Raw genomic sequence first — 18,774 nt, 5'->3', positions numbered from 1 at the left:
TCATGAAAAAAAGAAAGACAGCATGGTATAGAACAATGTTTATAGCATGGCAGCTTCCTGTAAACATGGAAGAAAATGGATTCATTTTTGTTCCAATGTGCCTGAAAATCTGTTCAATAATATTCAAAAAAAACTAATTGGTGGTTACATATTTTGTGCAGAAGTGGTGGGAGAGAGGGGTGGGAATCAAGGTGTCACCGTACATTAATGTGCAGAAATAATTATAACTTTTGATCCGTGCGCACGCAGTACCTATTTAAAAATGACATAAACAGAAACGTGACTAGCTCTTATGTTCAATTACAGAGAAAATGAAACCAAACTTTGCTTTTATTCGGCAAGTTTTATACAAAGACTATTTAAAAGCAACACTAGAGAGTTGTAAGAACAAATGAGTGCTCTCTAGTTTCACATATTTCTAGGTGAACACAGTAACAAAGAAGATTCAAGATGCAGAGATGATTTTATCTTCACTACCCTTACCCATTAAAGTACTAAGTACTACATAAATGGTTTGACCCTAATCATTACCTACTTGATATTTTAAGTTTTTTTGTTTGTTTGTTTCTTTGTTTGTTTGTAAGTTTTGGTTTGTTTTGTTTTTAAAGCTTCATTTGAGTTTAACTATGTATGCATAAGGTAAAAAACGAGGAGACTCAGTGTTTATGCATGAAGTGAGCAACTGCCATACCATTAACACGGCGTAGTTACTCAGGGAGTAGCACTGGATGGTGGTAATATTCTGGCCCAGCTCGTAGAATTCATCCTGACCCAACTGGCTTTCTCTGATCATCTAATTCAAACAGACCCAATTTCTGTTTTACTTTTTCTCTGGCTCCCACAGAGACCTTATGATATAATGGGTTATGGCAGGATGTCTACTGAACCAAACTACAGTATCTGTTTGAGATTTAAAAACAAATATATTCTAAAAACAAACAAATGAACAAAATATATATTCTTTTTGTCTCATTTTTTTTAGTACAATATTCTTTAAAATCAGATCAGGAGGAGAATTATGGGCTACCTACACAAACAGAAATTTAGACTTGCTATATAAAACAATATATGAAGATCTTTTTCAAGAAAAATAGGATTTTATCTATTATTCAAATTAGTGTCAGGTAAGGAAAAAAGATGATGAATTCTGATTTTGTTTTTTAAACCTCGCCTGAGGATATGTTTATTGATTATTTGGAGAGAGAGAGGGAGAAACAAAGAGAGAAACATGGATGTGAGAGAAACATCAATCAGTTGCCCCCTCCATATGTGCCCTGACCAGGGATCAAACCCACAACCTAGGTATGTGCCTAGGCTGGGAATTGAACTTGCAACCTTTTGTTGTATGGGAAGATGCTCCAACCAACGAAGCCACCTGGCCAGGACTAACTTCCAATTTTTAAAAGACATTTTTTCTATTTTAGACATTATTTATTTGAGAGTAGGTATAACTTCATTTAGTAGCCTTTAATTAGCAACTCTAAAAATCCCACATACTAATTTTATTATGTACTAGTATGTTTGTCAACATTTTAGATACATTTCAAGTTGCAGCCTCTAGGTGGCACAATTATATTTAAGAAAAGCAAAAGAAAGCATATTCTTTGAAAATAGAACAAAGTCTTAGTACTATATTTTAGCTTTAAAGAATTGTGTTTAGCATTTTTTAAAAGATTAAAGTATGAAAGATAAAAGAATAGCTTATTCCTTCTGGAAAGGGATTATACTAATTTAAATAGTTTAGAAGAACAGCTAGGAAGTTCAAAAAATAGATGCTTAAAACGGGTATTAGATTAAATAAAAATAAAAGTTTCGCATGGTACTGTATCAGGTCATTACCAGTGGAGCTCATAAAATGCCTTTTTTGTGTGTGTTTTGTGTCTCATTTATTTTCCCCAACATTTTCTACTTAACTATTATATAAATTTCAGACAATGCTGTATCTCTATTGTTTCTCCTTCAGTGCTTGATAGTTTCTGGTTATTTTATAATAAAAACCTGAATGAGAAAATACTTACAAACGGAAAGGGAAAATGTTTCATACTTTCGTCAATGGTACATGCTTTAATTTGAAAGGTTACTACAAGTTAATACATTGTGAACTTACAGAAACCAAACTCACACTTACAGAAATGAAACATCCTCTACTTGTGAGGAGATTCCTAAACTATCAACACAAACTTTAAACCCAAAAGGATAAACGACTTATATAAGCACAGCTGAGTCTAAACAGGATAGAAGACCCTGACTCTGTCCCTTGGGATGAATAACACTTGGTAATGGGTGTCAGTGGAAAAGGCAAGCCTCATACCCTCGCTAAGCAATCTATTTACTCTTCCTGTTTGACAGGGGTGCCTGGTAACAGATACTAATTTGAGGGGCAAAGAGACAAAAGAAACAAGAGTTGAGGAACACCTGTTCTAACTGAAGCTTGCTTTAAGTTCATTTCTAGAGGTAAAGGATCTTTTATGTTTTTTTCAAGAAGACACTAAATCACCAAAAGCAAAATGTATCCTATTTCAAGGCTAGTTAAGGCTTTCATAAAATATTGTCGCAATAACAGATTCAGAGCTGGAGACAGAAATAAAACGTGGGCGACCTCACTCCCAGGCTAGCCTCAGGCCATTCCTGAGAAATGTCTTTCAGGTTCATTAGCCATTCCTTCCACTGCACTCTAAATACAGGCATCGATGCTGCAGGGTGTTAGTGCCTTATAGTAAGTGCAATATAAAATAAAAATTAGCATGATTAATTTAATACCTGCTAGCTCAGGGATCAGATTCACATAAATAACTCATTCATGAAAAGACCTGTCCCTGTGCATTAATAACTAGTCACTTTACCGAAGATTAATAATAATAAACAACATAAAACATTAGCCTGAGAAGCATTAAAACTGAAGACATGATTTGTGTCAATACTGTTGCTTACAGAGACGAAACTGAAATGATCACTATGCCCCTAAATCAGCGGTTCTAAACCTGTGGGTCGCGACCCCTTTGGCGGTCGAACGACCCTTTCACAGGGGTCGCCTAAGACCATCCTGCATATCAGATATTTACATTAGGATTCATAACAGTAGCAACATTGCAGTTATGAAGTAGCAACGAAAATAATTTTATGGTTGGGTCACAACATGAGGAACTGTATTTAAAGGGCCAGAAGGTTGAGAACCACTGCCCTAAATTCAAAAGGAGACCGAAGAAAAAAAATCTCTCACTGTTCACTGTTTATCTGTGGGCAAATGAGTCACTTACTGGGTTGAGAGTTGGACTGTATAGACCCCAAGATGTCTCTAGATCTTAAGGTCAAAGTCTACCTAGGTGAACTGATTCACTTACAGAGTTTATTGAAAATTCCCATGTCAAATACGTTGCACTGGATAGGAACTTGATTTCCCTTTAAAATCAGAATTGCACTAAATGTCACCTGTTACGTAAAGGGAGCAATTATGTTAAAAGTTTTGGTTTGTTTTGTTTTTAAACCTTCATTTGAGTTTAACTTTGCAGAAGGCAAAAAGCGAGGAGACGCAGTGTTTATGCATGAAGTGAGCAACTGCCATACCATTAACACGGCGTAGTTACTCAGGGAGTAGCACTGGATGGTGGTGATATTCTCATCTGAGTAGAGGATATGGCACCCGTCGGACTTCCAGCCCCCTTGTCCGTTCAGCAAGTCGAAATCCCACTGGGCGGCCACGGCATCTGCTCCGTGCGCGATGCGACGCAGAGTCACATTAACGGGGACGCGGTGGCCATCCACACTCACACCATCTGGAGGGAAGGGAAATACACGCATTTCTGAGACAAACTTCACGAACAATTAAATGTCAAACTTATGCACAAATGGGCACTGTGCAACATCCTTCTGCGCTGGTGGCTCATTACAACAAGAAGGAACAACAATAAGCAGTTGCAGGAACAGGGAATAATAAACTCGCGTTGCGCGGCTGCGACAGGATGGCATCTGCCACGCACAAACCTATTTTGGTGAGAATCACGGGGGTAACCACGGTGCGGCGCTTTCCATCATCAGCCAGATTCGTCGAGTTCCCGGTGGCTGGAAAGAGCTTTCCGTTGCGGAAAGCGATGAGCTGAAGCTTATAGAGAGAGTCATCGGTTGGTCTGACTTCTCTTTTGTGCTTTGGTGAGAAAAGGGATGGTGGGAGCTGAATGGAAGCTTCTACAATAGTATTCTGAAAGAATATAAACAACAGCAGAAAAAAAAAAAGGTTGTGTTATTAGTATGTAGAAACCAGCAAGAATATTTAACATAGTTTACAAATGTTTTCCAAATAGATGATGAATACTTTTTTAAATGTCTACATGAAAATTTAATAGCTGAAACAATTTATCAGTTCAGTGAAATGTCTGAACACATAACATCACAGAAGCAAAGACTATAAAAAATAAAGAGAAAAGAAACTCTATTTCAAAATTAAAGAAGTAAACAAGAAATAATTTCAAACCAGAGTGAATTTTCCCAGGATATCATCTACAGTGGAAGCAGTCAGCATTAAACAGATCAGGAATCTCTGATCACTCTTTATGACAATTTTACGATGACAAAATTTGGTAAATAAGTACAAATGTAGCATATCACAAATGTGAGTATAATTAATTTGCGTTTATGGGACTTTAAGGTGATTTACGATGGATTCAAACTGTCGAACAGCAAAAGAAAGAAATGACACAAACATAATAGAAGCTTAGATTCAGCAAATTCTTCTTTTAGACGTTTCCCTGAGACCAAGAAAACACATAATGTTTAGAAAAACAGAGTAACAAATAGGAACAACAGAAGATGCTGGCTGGTCACTGCATGTTTTTCAGACTGCTTTATTAGGAATTTTAAACTAATAAATTATTCAGCATTCAATAAAAAATAAATCTATAAACCCAGGAGGCAAATAATAACTATCTCAAACAAAACTCCCTATTTTAAGAATTTATCACAGTCTTTCCCTTGGCACCAACCAACCTCTCTTTCCAATCCAATGTTCACGCTGCCAATGGAATTTCCTCTTAAGAAATAAATCTGATCATGTTCTTGGTTCTCAAATGATTACAGAATACTGCCCCCACCCAAAAAACCTAACGAAATATACCATATAATTTGGATAAAATCTATGTCTCAAATTCAGCATTTAACACTCCCTATACCACAACTATAATCTGGCCACACGGAATTTCTCTATATGTGAGCTTTCCTCCGTTCCTTATCCCCTGTGAAAAATACCACACTGGCCAGTGTCCCTGGCTGAAATGCTCCACTATTCTTCTGTCTGGCAAACTCAAACATGGCAGATTTGATGTTTCGCAGGATAATTGTGTTGGCAAGGTAAAGGACAGGTCAGGATGAGGAAGGTTGGCAGCCAAGAGAAGGACTTTACAAAGTCCTTTACACAGGGCTCTTTTTTTTTTATGATTAATTACCTGAGTCCTCAGTCTACTGCTTTTACCGTTACTTGCTCCCTCTGTAGACTCCTGTGCCCTCCCGCACAATCTCTAGCATAACTCACACTGGCAGCCTCACAGGTGACTCACTGGCCCTCCAGCTAGAGCAGGAGGAATTTTAAGTGCAGATAATCTCCCTGGTTTTTCTAGACCCCTCTTCAGGTTAATAATAGTTCCTGGCAGTCATATTTGATAAAAGTAGCCTATTGTTTATAAAGTTAATAAAAGTCAGTGTCACACGTTTCTGTTTTTGTTTTAGAAAGGTTCTACTTAGGCAAGTGAATAATTTTGAGAGTTCGTTTTTGACTGCTGTACTTAGAACAATGTCGGAGCACAGCAGATCCCCACAAATATCTGTTGAATGAAAGTATTTTGGGAGTTTGAATATTGACAGTTTTTTAAACTGAAGATGCCTAGAAAATATTAGAAATATTTCATCTAGGAAAATGCATAGAAAGTTTTCTGCTATTGTCACAAATATAATCTGGGGAGCGGGACAGAGTGTATTATAAACTCACTCATTAATCTAATACAGTTCTATTAAGTGTATACATTTCTTTTAAGTATATAATGAGGCATTCAAAAAAGGGAAAAACAGAGGGGGTAAATGGTGATTGGAAAAATAAAATAAAATGTTTTTAAAGAAAGGAAAAACATCAACAGATTGATTAAAATGTTTCTTGAAAAAGTGTTACACATACAAGATATTTATTAAAACTTAAGTATAAAATTCTTGAATACAAAATGATGAGAGCTCTGGCTGGGTAGCTACGTTGGTTAGAGCATCATCCCAATACTCTAAGGTTGCAAGTTTGATCTCCCTTCAGGGCACATACAAGGATTAACGAATGAATACATAAATAAGTGGGACAACAAATATATTTTTTTCTCTTACTCTCCTCCCCCTGCCCTCCAAAAAGCAATCAATCAATAAAAAATGACTTGATGCCCAGCCGGCTTGGCTCAGTGGTTGAGCATTGGCCTGTGAACCAGAAGGCGAGGTTTGATTCCCGGTCAACGGCACATGCCTGGGTTGCGGGCTCGATCCCCAGTAGGGGGCGTGTAGGAGGCAGCTGATCAATGATTCTCTCTCATCATTGATTTCCTATCTCTCTCTCCTTTCCACTCTGAAATAAATAAAAGTATATTTTAAAAAATAATAGTAAAAAATTTCTTGAAAATAAAGCATAGTTCTTAGGAAAGTATTACTTAATATAAATCATGTTTTTAAACAAATCATAGTAATATTTTCTAACAGAGAGCTGAAAAATTAAATGACACCTATAATTCCTAGAACTCCAAAAACTTTTTCTTCACAAGTTTAAACTTGTAAAACCAAACAAACAACTACTTAAAAAACCCAAGTGTATAGACAGGTCAATGAGAAATGGGAGCTTCATTCAAGACTGATCCATACTTATGGCTTCTAAAATATCCTACAGAGTCCAATAAACAATACTACTAAATAATAATTATCGGTTCCTTGTGATGGAGACAGGGTAGCCTAGAGGTGCTAGAAAAGCAAACTTCAGCTATATCAATAAAGTTTAGAGGTTTATACAGAATTTAATATCTGTATATTTAATTCTTTGAAAGAAGGTTTGATCATTTATTACAAAAAGGTTAAAAATCTAGTTTTTGTTTAAAAAAATCACTGAGACACTTATTTAATTTTTTACATTTATCATGATTATACCTATTGCCACATGGCCTGAAGTGAAGAATCACAGCGTTTATAATTTCATTTAAACATATATTAATTTTTAAAAGTGTGGATCACAGCAATGGAAATAGATATAAACACATGAATTATAGCTAATAAGTGAGGAACATCTCTGTTAGAATCCTTTGGGAAGTACTTCTTTTGGTATCTGATGTTTATTATTAGAAGCTCCTATGCCACCCCAGGGGGAACGGACACAGGGCCTGAAACAAGAAGCCAGGACCTGGGCCTCAGCTTCACCATGCAGCAGCTGCCCAACACTGCCCAGGTTTGTTGTCCTCTCGGGGACACATCTCCAAACACAGCTAGTGAGTGATCTTTCTAACAAACACATGTGAGGACCAAATGTGATCATGGCCATGACAAAGACAGAAGGCTAAGGGACTGTGAGCGGGTGGGTTTTTTTTACTATTATTATTTTTCAAATGTATTAGTGTTGATTTCAGAGAGGAAGGGAGAGGGAGAGATAGAAATAGTAATGATAAGAGAGAATCATTGACGGGCTGTTTCCGGGAGAGGGAGAGATAGAAATAGTAATGATAAGAATGATAAGAGAGAATTATTGACGGGCTGTTTCCTGCACACACACACACACACACACACACACACACACACACACACCCTGCCCCCCTACTGGGGATCAAGCCTACAACCAGGCATGTGTAGACTGGGAATCGAACCGTAACCTCCTGGTTCATAGGTGGACACTCAACCACTGAGACACACGAGATGGGAGGTATTTTTGTTATTATTAATGCTGCGTTGTGGCGAGTGGTTATCTGGTGGCAGAGGAGAGAGAGCGAAGAGGGAGGAGCAGGCTTCCCACAATAGTCTAGAAGCTCATCATGTTTTCACTTTTTCAATTCTAGTGTTAATTTCAATACTAAAAAGTCACCAAGTGTGAACACACATGAAATCAATGTTATCATGGAGCTCTTACAATGACTTTATTTGCTAAATTGCCAAAGTAATATATATTTATCTATTTACAATGACATTAAGGTGAGAAAATGTTAAGTATGCTAACTCAAATACTTCTAGATTTTAACATTATCCCTTACAGAACAATCCAGAGTTCCACCACCATGTAATTGATAAATTATGTTTCTCTGAAATCCTAATTTGTTTAAGTCTATGGAAGTCTAAGACTAAAATTAGAAAGAGTCCAAGAGCCACCTGATTTAAAGAATAAAAACTACTTTCTCCATGTTTTCTTAACCCTCAACCACACTGGATTTTAAACAGATAGATATGATGACGCATTTTAATCGTTTTCTTGTGTCTATTTAGTTTTGAACTGCCTACCACCTTTTGATTATTTCACTGCTAAAGATGAACCGGGATTATGTTTGCCTTTAGAATTAATTTTTTAAACTGACTTCCTTTGCTAATTAAGTATGGCTGTTAATTTTTATTCAACATTTACCGAACGTTTCATTGCTCTGTGCTTGGCACTAGAGATACACAATAAAATAAGCCCAGGTTCCCGCCCTCAAATATCTATCATTTAACGAGAGGGACCACAATTATAATAAAACAATAATAAGAGCTAACATTTATTAGGAGCTTACTCTGGGCCAGGCACTGCTGTAAATGTCTACACATTTACCTCATTTAATCCTCTTAATACTCCTTTGAGTTAAGCACCGTTTCATGATTCCTATGTAACAGATGAGGAACTGACATCAGAGAGGTTAAGTACTTGCCCCAGTTTGCACAGGCGTTAACTGGGGGAGCAGAATGTAAATCCAGGCTGCCTGGCTGCAAAAAGCCCACATTCTTAGTCACCATATGCTATGGCCTCTCTCCGCCCTATAACTCAACTCACCATCACATCGGCTTCTAATTATTCTGGAGAATGAACAAGGCACCATGAGACTGACAAGCAGTGATGAATTCTGAGGAAGAAAGGATGGTGCCATGTGCACGGAGGCTTACTGGGAGAGTAGCAGCGGTGGTGCTGAGGGCACGAAAAAGGCAGAAACAAAGGCAGGAAGCAAAATATATATATAACTACTCTGGAAAAGTAAAAGGACCTCAGTTGGGCTAAAGCCCCAGATGTCGGAGATGAGGGAAATAGGTGATACATAGGTAGATAAAAACTGATTTCTACATTAGTCAAGAAAGGTTTAAAGAACCAATTCTTTCAAAACACCAAAAAAAAAAACAAACAAAAAAACCCCCAAACAAACAAAAAAACCCAACCAATAAAACAAAGTCTTTCACAAGTAATATTTCGTAATGCTAACATATCTGAATTATGGTGTCCAAGGTGTCAGAAAGTGTTTGGTCATGAAACATATTAGATTTGGTGCTTTAAGAGTCAGATGGCAGGTAATTCAACCTCCCACTGGCCAGGCAAGTAAGGCCCCGCACTGGAATCATCGATGGCTGCAGCACTAGCTCCGCCCGGGACAGTCCTCAGTGCAGCGTGGGAGGCACAGAACCCAGCTTGTTCCAGTGTAACAGGTAACACAGGGAGACGAGCAGAGTGTTAGGGGCAGAGTGAGGTAGAGAAATAAAGGAAATAAAGATAGAGGAGTGAGCACACAACCCGGGAGCTGGGGAGGGAAGGAGAGGAGGAGGAAATTCCAGCAGCAGAATTAGCCTGAGCCTGGCCTGAGAAGGGCCAGTGGCTGGCAGAGGAGCCATAGGCAGTTTGCTGTTACTGGACAAAAGGATGAGGAGGTAGGAAGAGATATGCAGCGAAGGAATAACTGCCAACATGATGAAGCCACACAAAAGCCAGGCTCCAGAGAGACAGGAAGTATCTAGCAGGGGGGTACAAGGTCATTTCCGTGTCAGAAAAATTTAGGATGATGTTCATAATATGAACACCCTGACATGATGCACAAAATGACCATCAGAACAGCCTCTGCAGAGGGAGGAGGCTCCGAGACTCACTCTGCTCTACAGACACCGCGCAGATCTGGGTGGTGTCCCTGTAGGATCAGGAGGGCTGAGCGGGCACTCATGGGCTGTGGCAGCAGTTGGGTGCCAAAGGTAAGGAAGCATTTCAATACTATACTACCTGGCACAGTTGTATTGGCACTTGTTGGCCAAACAGCAGATGTATGAGAAGAATAAATTTTTAAAAAATATATTTTTATTGATTCCAGAAAGAGGAAGGGAGAGGGAGAGAAACATCAATGATGAGAGAGAATCACTGATGGGCTGTCTCCTGCACACCTCCCTACTGGGGATCGAGCCTGCAACCCGAGCATGTGCCCTGATCAGGAATCAATTCTTGACCTCCTGGTTCATGGGTCCATGCTCAACCATGGAGCTACACCAGCCAGGTAGGGATCAAATTGTAAGGAAGAGCCTAGAGGCACAAAGGTTAAAATAGGTCACAACGGTTTGGGCAACACAGGATAGGAGTCCATCCAAACCAGGCTGTGATGCTTAGTAAATGGAGAAGGACAGAGATTCAAGGAACATGTAGAAAGCAATCAAGGACGCTCCGACACTGGTAAGGACTGCGTTTTTATGGATTTAACTTCACATGCTAGCATATTTTCTCACTGAAGGGCAATATAATCAATTATTGGATGTTTGAGTTATCTACTGCTATATTCAAAGCATTCAGAGGGAAGAAAAAAAAGCACAGGCACAATGAATATAAACTGTCCTGGTATAAAGTTTCTGAGTTTAGCAAACTAAATGCAAAGTTTTCTGTTAAAGTGCTAAAACATTTTGAGCTGCCGACATTAAACTGATTTTGTGTCACCAAGGATACATTCCTCTTTTACTCAGTTTGAATCATGTCCATGTATGAAGCTTGAATAATAGTGGAATGTGTTCTTGGTTTCTGGACACAAAATGATCATAAGAGGGTAGAATAGTATGAAATTGACACAATTGAATGCTCGCTTAAAGCTTTCTACTTTAGCAAGTAGGAACTTTTCTTACCCAGAGGGGTAGATTGTGTAATTGATGCAACATATAGGGTTTTGCCACTCTTTCTTCCAACGATGATCCCCTCGGATGGAAGGACTCCTCAACTGTAAGTGCTCCTCAAGGACACACACCTTTCTCTCATGGGCTTGTGTGCAATGCTGTTTCTATTCCTTTTGCGGTTTTTCTTACCAATAAAAAATGCAATAAGGCAGGGAGCACCCCTGCAGCAGTATTGCTGGGTACATCATGCATGCTCACAGAGCCCAGAAGCACACATGCATCATGACAACTTCCTTCTGAGTATTCAACACCAAGTACATAGGTGATCATCAGCCATCCTGACCTAGTTGAGAACGTCTCGGTGGTGGAGGAATTGGGCTGTTTCTGAATTTGGCAAACTAGGTTGCCCTATGAGGTCACCAGGGTTAGGTATGACAAAATACATGAACTCTTCATTCTTCCATTCATTCACTCACCCATTCAATGTTTATTGAGTGCCTACAATGCATCAACACCTAACACCTTTGTGATCAATTACTATGCAGCCACCTAAGTGACTGCAATACTGTCTGTGACCTCACTTCAGAAACAAGCCAAAGAAAGTACTTAGTAATTAACATCTACAGAGAACAGTCACACATGGCCACACCAAACTAAATGGAAGAAAAAAAATGTGGTCCCATTAGGGACCTCTACTATTTGCTTCAATGTAGTTTAATGAAACACATCTAAACCCCAAATTAAAAAAAGAAAATCAATAAAAACGCTTTTGATTTTTCTTGCTGCAAAAAGCCACACATTTTCTCAAGACATATCACGGTGGACTTCTTTGCCAAAAATCTTGATATACAGGTTGCCTGATTAACTGCCTTGTCTGGAGGCTGATTTCCCATTAGATCCAGTGGGCCCAAAGCCAAAAGCACATGATACTTTCATGTCTTTAAAATCAGAAGCAATAAAAAAGAAACGTAAGGTCAAAGAAAATGTTTTAGTATGTAATATTAATATATTTGTCTTTCTACCACTGCAGTCGTAAAATATTCAACTTTGATATTTTTGTGTGGAGCAAGGAGTACAAGGGGCGAAAATGCCTGGGCTCTAGAAAGTTATCATGTATCCCTTCCTGGTCTGAATTTATTTTACAACAACAGCAAAAGTAATACCAATACTCCCTCCCCACAAATAACTTCTAATAAGGTTATTGTGCAGTGCAAACCCTTTTGAGTGTTCTTATCTAAGGGGAAAGGGTCTGAAATGCTTACAGGCGATAACTTACCTTCAGTGCCAGACTTGAAAATGTATTGGAAACATTGCACTTGAAGCTCAGCTGCTTGTCCAGGCCTCCGTCGGGGTCCCGCCTGCCATAGTCGGAAAGGCCTGTGCGGTCCGAAGCTGCCACTTTCTGGAACACGGTGCATGTCATCCCAGTGAAGCCAGTCGCCTTGATGACATAAGCTTCCAGAGCAATATTGGGTGAATACTTCAAAAGTCAACCAAACAGGGGTTATAAAAGATTTATAATATGGAAAAAAAGCACGTGCAAAGAAATTTCAAATGCAAAACACTGTAAATTAAAAGAGAACACTCGGATTCTTACTGAACAAGGACACTGTACAAAACCAGATGGCAGAGCTGGACAGGACACACGCCGTAAAAGGCGCTGGAAACAAAAGCCCAAAGTAGAAAGATACCGATGAAGAGGAAAAGAATAAATCATCTACTGTGGAGGATCAGACATAAATCCAAAGTCAATTAAAAATAATTTATTTTAAGAGCACTTTGCTGAAAACAGTAGGCTGAAAATGAAATGTCTTATAAAATCCAGAGATATGGGCTGGGCCCTGTTAATGATCGCAGTACAGGAAGAGCAATAGGGGCTTAGGAGATACACTTAAAAGTCATCTTGTTCAGCACTTCATGCCATAGTCATCACTTTTTGCTTTTACAGGGTGATCTAGTTAATTCTTTGCATTAGGTTTCACAGATAAAAATTTTACACGGGCTCACTCCAAAGGTGCTTCTGCCATTATACTGTCTACATGGGCACCTTAAGATTCCAACAAACAACTAGAACTGATAAGTAAATTCAATAAAGTAACAGGATACAAAATAAATATCCAGAGAAATCAGTTAAAATTAAACAGCATGGTACTGGCATAAAAACAGACATATACTAGTAGATTAAGGGAACAGAACAGAAAATAAACCCATACTTTTATTGAATTTAAAAAAATACCCGAAAATAAATTTAACCAAGGATGTAAAATATGGACATGTAGTCAGAAAACTGTAAGACACTGAAGAAAGACACTGGAGAAGATATAAATAAGTGGAAGCATATACTGTGTTCATAGATAAGAAGAATTAGGATCAGTAAAATGGCCATACTACCTAAAGCAATCTATAGATTCAATGCAATTCCTATTCACAGAACTATAACAAATATTCCAAAAATTTATATGGAACCACAAAAGATACAGAATAGCCATAGCAATCTTGAGAAAGAAGAACAAAGTTAGAGGAATCACACTACCTGATATCAAACTATACTACAAGGCTGTAGTAATCAAAACAGCATGGTACTGGCATAAAAACAGACATATACTAGTAGATTAATGGAACAGAACAGAGTCCAGAAATAAACCCATACTTTTATTGATGGCTATCATCAATAAATCAACAAACACCTGTTGGCAAGGATGTGCAGAAAAGGGAACCCTAATGCATTGTCGGTGGGAATGCAGAGTGGAGCAGACACTGTGGAAAGCGGTATGGAGTTACCTCAAAAAATCAAAAATACAACTGTTTTATGATCCAGCAATTCCACTTCTGGGAATATACCTGAAGAAACTCAAAACATTAATTTCAAAGAATATATGCACCCCTATGTTCATTACAGCATTATTTACAATAGCCAAAATTTGGAAGCAGATCAAGTATCTATCAGTGAGTGGGTAATAAAAGCTGTGGTACATTTACACAATGGAATACTACCCAGCTGTAAAAAGGAGGAAAACCTTACTTTTTACAACAACATGGATGGACCTGGAGGGTATTATGCCAAGTGAAATAAACCAGTCAGAGAAAGACAAGTACCACATTATTTCACTTCTATATGGAATCTAATGAAAAAATAAACTAAATAACAAAACAGAAACAGACTGACGATAGAGAACAAACGGACAGCTGACAGAGGGGAGAGGGGCTAGGGGTTGGGTGAGAAAGCTATGGGATTTAGCAAACAAACAAACAAAACCTCATAGATAGTCAACAGTATGGGGATTAGCAGAGGGAAAGGAGGGTGGAGGAGATAGAAGAAGGTAAAGGGGGGATAAATGGTGATGGAAGGAGACTTGACTTGGGGTGGTGAAGACACAATACAATATACAGAAAGTGGTACAGAGTTAAATAAAAAAATTAAAAAAATCATTAATCAATGCCACCCCAATAAATTCAATTAAAAAATAAAAGCAAAAAAAAAAATAAAGAAAAAAGAAAAGGAAGGGAAGTGGTCATCTAAATAGTTGTAGCTGAACAGATGTTCAAATTAAGCCAGAAAAATCACCTGAAAAAGACGGCACTTGCCCAACAATTTTAAGAACTTCACGAGTGAGACTGAACTCAGGGGTCTGCCAAACGCAGGCCATGTGGATACTACAGCCGCCATCCCCCTTCTGGGGGGCCTGCCAGCATCACTCCCATCTCAGAACCACGCAGAAAGGGCACAAGAAGTAACCGGTCTTCCACTCCCAGGAAGGTGACAGAATTGACCGTAGAGCCAAAGGACAATACAGAGTCTTTCACTTTTAAGGTGGTTACGTGCATGCCTACTCCTAGGCAAGGCACCATTCTCAGTACCACATGTGGACAAAGTCCCCTGATAAAAAATTCCCTGTAAAGCACAGGACTTTGCAGAATGGAATTCCAGAACCACGTTGCGCTTACTGTTGAGTACACGTGCGCTCCATTTGCCAGGCGGTGCGTGGCGATCCGCTGCAGGCACTGCACGATCCTGCTGCAGGCTTTCGCCTCCCTCTGTGCCAGCCACAGGACTCGCTCATCTGCCAGCATGATGTTGCTTGCAATGTCGACCATCACGTCCCCTAGCTGGCCGGCAGCGGGAGAGAAAAGAAACATCTTAGCAAGCTATTTACACCATCCACATCCTCCTGAGAAACCAAGATGGGTCTGCAGTCTAAGTTTCCCAGTGACAACCCAGCAGGCTCTGTACTGGTTTCCTATTAAAACCTCTTCAAGTAGGAACAGCACATTCAGCCCTGACCAGTTTGGCTCAGTGGATAGAGCGTCGGCCTGCGGACTGAAAGGTCCCAGGTTCAATTCTGGTCAAGGGCATGTACCTTGGTTGCGAACACATCTCCAGGAGGGGATGTGCAGGAGGCAGCTGTTCGATGCTTCTCTCTCATTGATGTTTCTAACTCTCCCTCTCCCTTCCTCTCTGTAAAAAAATCAATAAAATATATATTTTTAAAAAAGAATAACAAATTTGTTTATGACCATTGGTGATAGTTAAGTCAAAACAGGTTAACTATGTGACCACCAAATCATTGGTGAAAAGATTCACATGTGTCATTCAAATTGAGGGGGTGGGAGGAGAGACAAATTAATCAAGAGGAAGGAAAAGACATCACATGATCCACAAATAAAAAGATCTAAACTCGCCCTAACCGGTTTGGCTCAGTGGATAGAGTGTCGGCCTAAGGACTCAAAGGTCTCAGGTTTGAATCTGGTCAAGGGCATGTACCTTGGTTGCGGGCACATCCCCAGTAGGGGGTGTGCAGGAGGCAGCTGATTGATCTTTCTCTCTCAACTGATGTTTCTCTCTCTCATCGATGTTTCTAACTATCCCTCTCCCTTCTTCTTTGTAAAATCCATAAAAATATATTGAAAAAAAAAGATCTAAACTCTGGGAAACGATTTAGAAACATTTTTTTTGTGTGTGTGTGAGTGTTAGCTTAGTAATATTATGAAGAAACATCCACTGTCTAGCTTTTTAGTTTCTGGTCATGTTCAAAATCCTAGTCATGTCCAACCACAAGAAGTTCCTGCCTACACAGGGCCATGGAGTGTGTCCTCGCACAAGTAGCTTCCTCTACCTTGAATGAACTCGTCCTTCCCTTTCCCAATTCCATGAAATAACTGGATCCGAACACGTGCACACTTTTGCATTACTCGCTTTATTGAGTTAGTGGATTCTTTCTATTCACTCGGTTCATAACTTACAGATGTAAGCATCTGTCAGGCAATGCTTGTGAATGTCCACTGACTACTGCTGACTTGCATGCCCATGTCAGAGAATGCATTGGAGGTGCAGGGCTAATGAGCTGTACCGGTGTCCAGGGGGGCTGGTATTGAGCAAAATGTTCCTGAGAGGGAGATGTATGGCAGAGAGAACAGTAAAAGCACTCCCGGGGGCGGAATCAGAGGAGTTAGAAGCTGGCTGGCTCTCTAATCAAGACGCAAGCATCAAAGGTGTGAGGCCCCGAAGCTGAGCCAGAAAGCCAACGCTGCTTGCGAATGTCTTTTGATCATAGCAGAGGATCCCAGGGGAGCCTTCCAACCCCTTCTGCACCCACCACTCTTCCCAGGATGTATCATTATGAGGGCTGAGGTGGGTTTGGAACAAATTCAGTCTATCCCACCCAGAGTCCACTTCACAAAGACAGGCCTGAGGAAATACACCCGACACCAAACCCGGGAACAAGGGGTTGAATAACTAGAGTAAATACAGGGGTGAAGACCAAGACTTCAAATCCTGACTCCTAGTTGTGTTGGCCACTTAACCTCCAGTACCCTCCTTTATGTGAATAAGGGGGACAAGAACACTCCTGTCTGTCCTGAATGTTGTGAAGATTAAGTCCCGATGATACACATAAGGCTCCCAAGATCACGCCCGGCACACGGCAGACACTCAGCAAGTGTGAGCTTTCCTTGGAACTTTACTGCTCCTGTTTCTAACACTTGAATCCCAATACAGGCTCTCTTTGAAGATCACTGGCTCTGGAAGAAGTGCTAGGAAAGGCGCATTTTAAAGTCTGTCCATATGCAAACGGGACCCATTTGTCCAGCAAAACTGCCTCTTCCTCCTCATCCTGGACCCATGCAATTAAAAAAATACTTCACTGGCCTCGCACTGCCCTGCACAGAGTGCATAACGATCTGTCCTTGTTTTACTTTCAACGTAAACGCCCCAAGGGCAGGGGGGCAACTCAATGTCCTACTTATATTTATAGCCTTGTTCAGGAGGAGTCTAACTCCTGGTGTAAAAGCCAATAGCAATACAATATTCATTTGCTCACTGACTAAATATTTACCGAGGACCAAGGTGAGCCGGACACTGTCCTGAGGAATGGAGACAGAGCAGTGAAAGGAACACACTTATAATCTAGTGAAGAAAACATGAAATAAGTACATTCTTCAAAAGTGCTCTAGGCCCTAGCCAGTTTTCTCAGTGGTTAGAGCCTCAGCCCTCTGACTGAGGGGTCACAGGTTCAATTCCAATGTATCTCACACGCAGGCTCAATCCCTGGCCTCCTGTCGGGGTGTGTGCAGGAGTCAACCAATCAATGTTTCTCTCTCTCAGTCTCTCTCTCTCTCTCTCCCTTCCATTCTCTCTAAAAATCAATGGGAAAAAATATCCTCTGGTGAGGATTAACAACAACAACAAAAAAAGCGCTTTAGATTACAACTGCAATGAAGGAAATAAGCAGAGTAATAAAGATTAGGAGTAATGGAATTTAATTCAAGCACCCTGTTTGAATGGACTCACACATTCTCAAAGGGCATTTTCCCCAAACCCAAGAAATTAACAGGATCAACTGACAGAGAATGAGGAAGAGCCGATACTGAGGCTTTGCAGAATCCTGAGTCTGTTTGCACAATTCATGGACCATTAGCATCCCCAGCACTGATTCCTACTAAACAGGTGTGGGGTGAATTTAATTCTAGCAGAAGCTCTTATTTCTGAAGTTATGAAGAAGGGCAAGGACTCTAATATGTCAATTACTGAATATGCAGATCAGCTGTTTATGTAGCAGATCAGCTGTTTATAATAATATCTACTATCTCTCAAATGAAATTCAGAGTAGCTGGAATAATTTGGCTAAGTTTTTGTCAATTATTTTTACTTACTATTATATCAAATTTTCATACAAAAATAAATAGGATAAAAGAGATAAGGTGGTAAAGAGGCTCTCTGACTCTCAGCAAATAAATCCCCATTGGCTGCAAAAACTTGAAAGAAAAACCACAGGAAAATACTGGTTCTACTCTAAGAAAGTGTTAACGGATTCTCACAATAACAGACTTCCTATTTTATACGTTTTAAAAGTTTTAAATGTAGAAACTTTATGATGATCTAACATGAGGTCTGCTGGCTACCGAAAAGCTATCTACACTAATAAAAGACAAATATGCTAATTGACCATACCTTCACTACACACAAGCCATGCCCACCAGCCAATCAGAGTGACTATATGCAAATTAAACCAACCAAGATGGTGGCCGGCAGCTATGGAGCTGGAACAAGCAAGAGGCTTGGTTGCCCCAGTGATGGAGGAAGCCAAGCTTTGCATCTGCTCTGGCCGGCTGTGGCCTCCACAAAAGGCAACAAAGTTTCAATTATAAAAGCTAAATAAATCCCAGATAACTGCTTCCAGCCCGCCTCCATTGGGAGCT

At 39.7% G+C, this 18,774-nt stretch overlaps 1 protein-coding gene across 1 annotated transcript in view; it reads right to left on the bottom strand.

Annotated features, from left to right (window-relative positions):
• Positions 1-18,774, bottom strand: part of ADGRA3 (adhesion G protein-coupled receptor A3) — an 82,756-nt gene that overhangs the window by 22,266 nt on the left and 41,716 nt on the right. The window contains exons 11-14 of the mRNA XM_015568697.1: positions 15,025-15,186; positions 12,356-12,559; positions 3,982-4,195; positions 3,565-3,773 (exon numbers count right to left, since the gene is read on the bottom strand). Coding sequence (XP_015424183.1) covers positions 3,565-3,773; positions 3,982-4,195; positions 12,356-12,559; positions 15,025-15,186 — 789 coding nt within the window. The remainder of the gene's footprint in view (positions 1-3,564; positions 3,774-3,981; positions 4,196-12,355; positions 12,560-15,024; positions 15,187-18,774) is intronic.

Source organism: Myotis davidii, unplaced genomic scaffold (genome assembly GCF_000327345.1).
Source record: "Myotis davidii unplaced genomic scaffold, ASM32734v1 scaffold743, whole genome shotgun sequence".
NCBI lineage: Eukaryota > Metazoa > Chordata > Mammalia > Chiroptera > Vespertilionidae > Myotis > Myotis davidii.
This window is presented reverse-complemented; position numbering and strand designations above follow the sequence as displayed.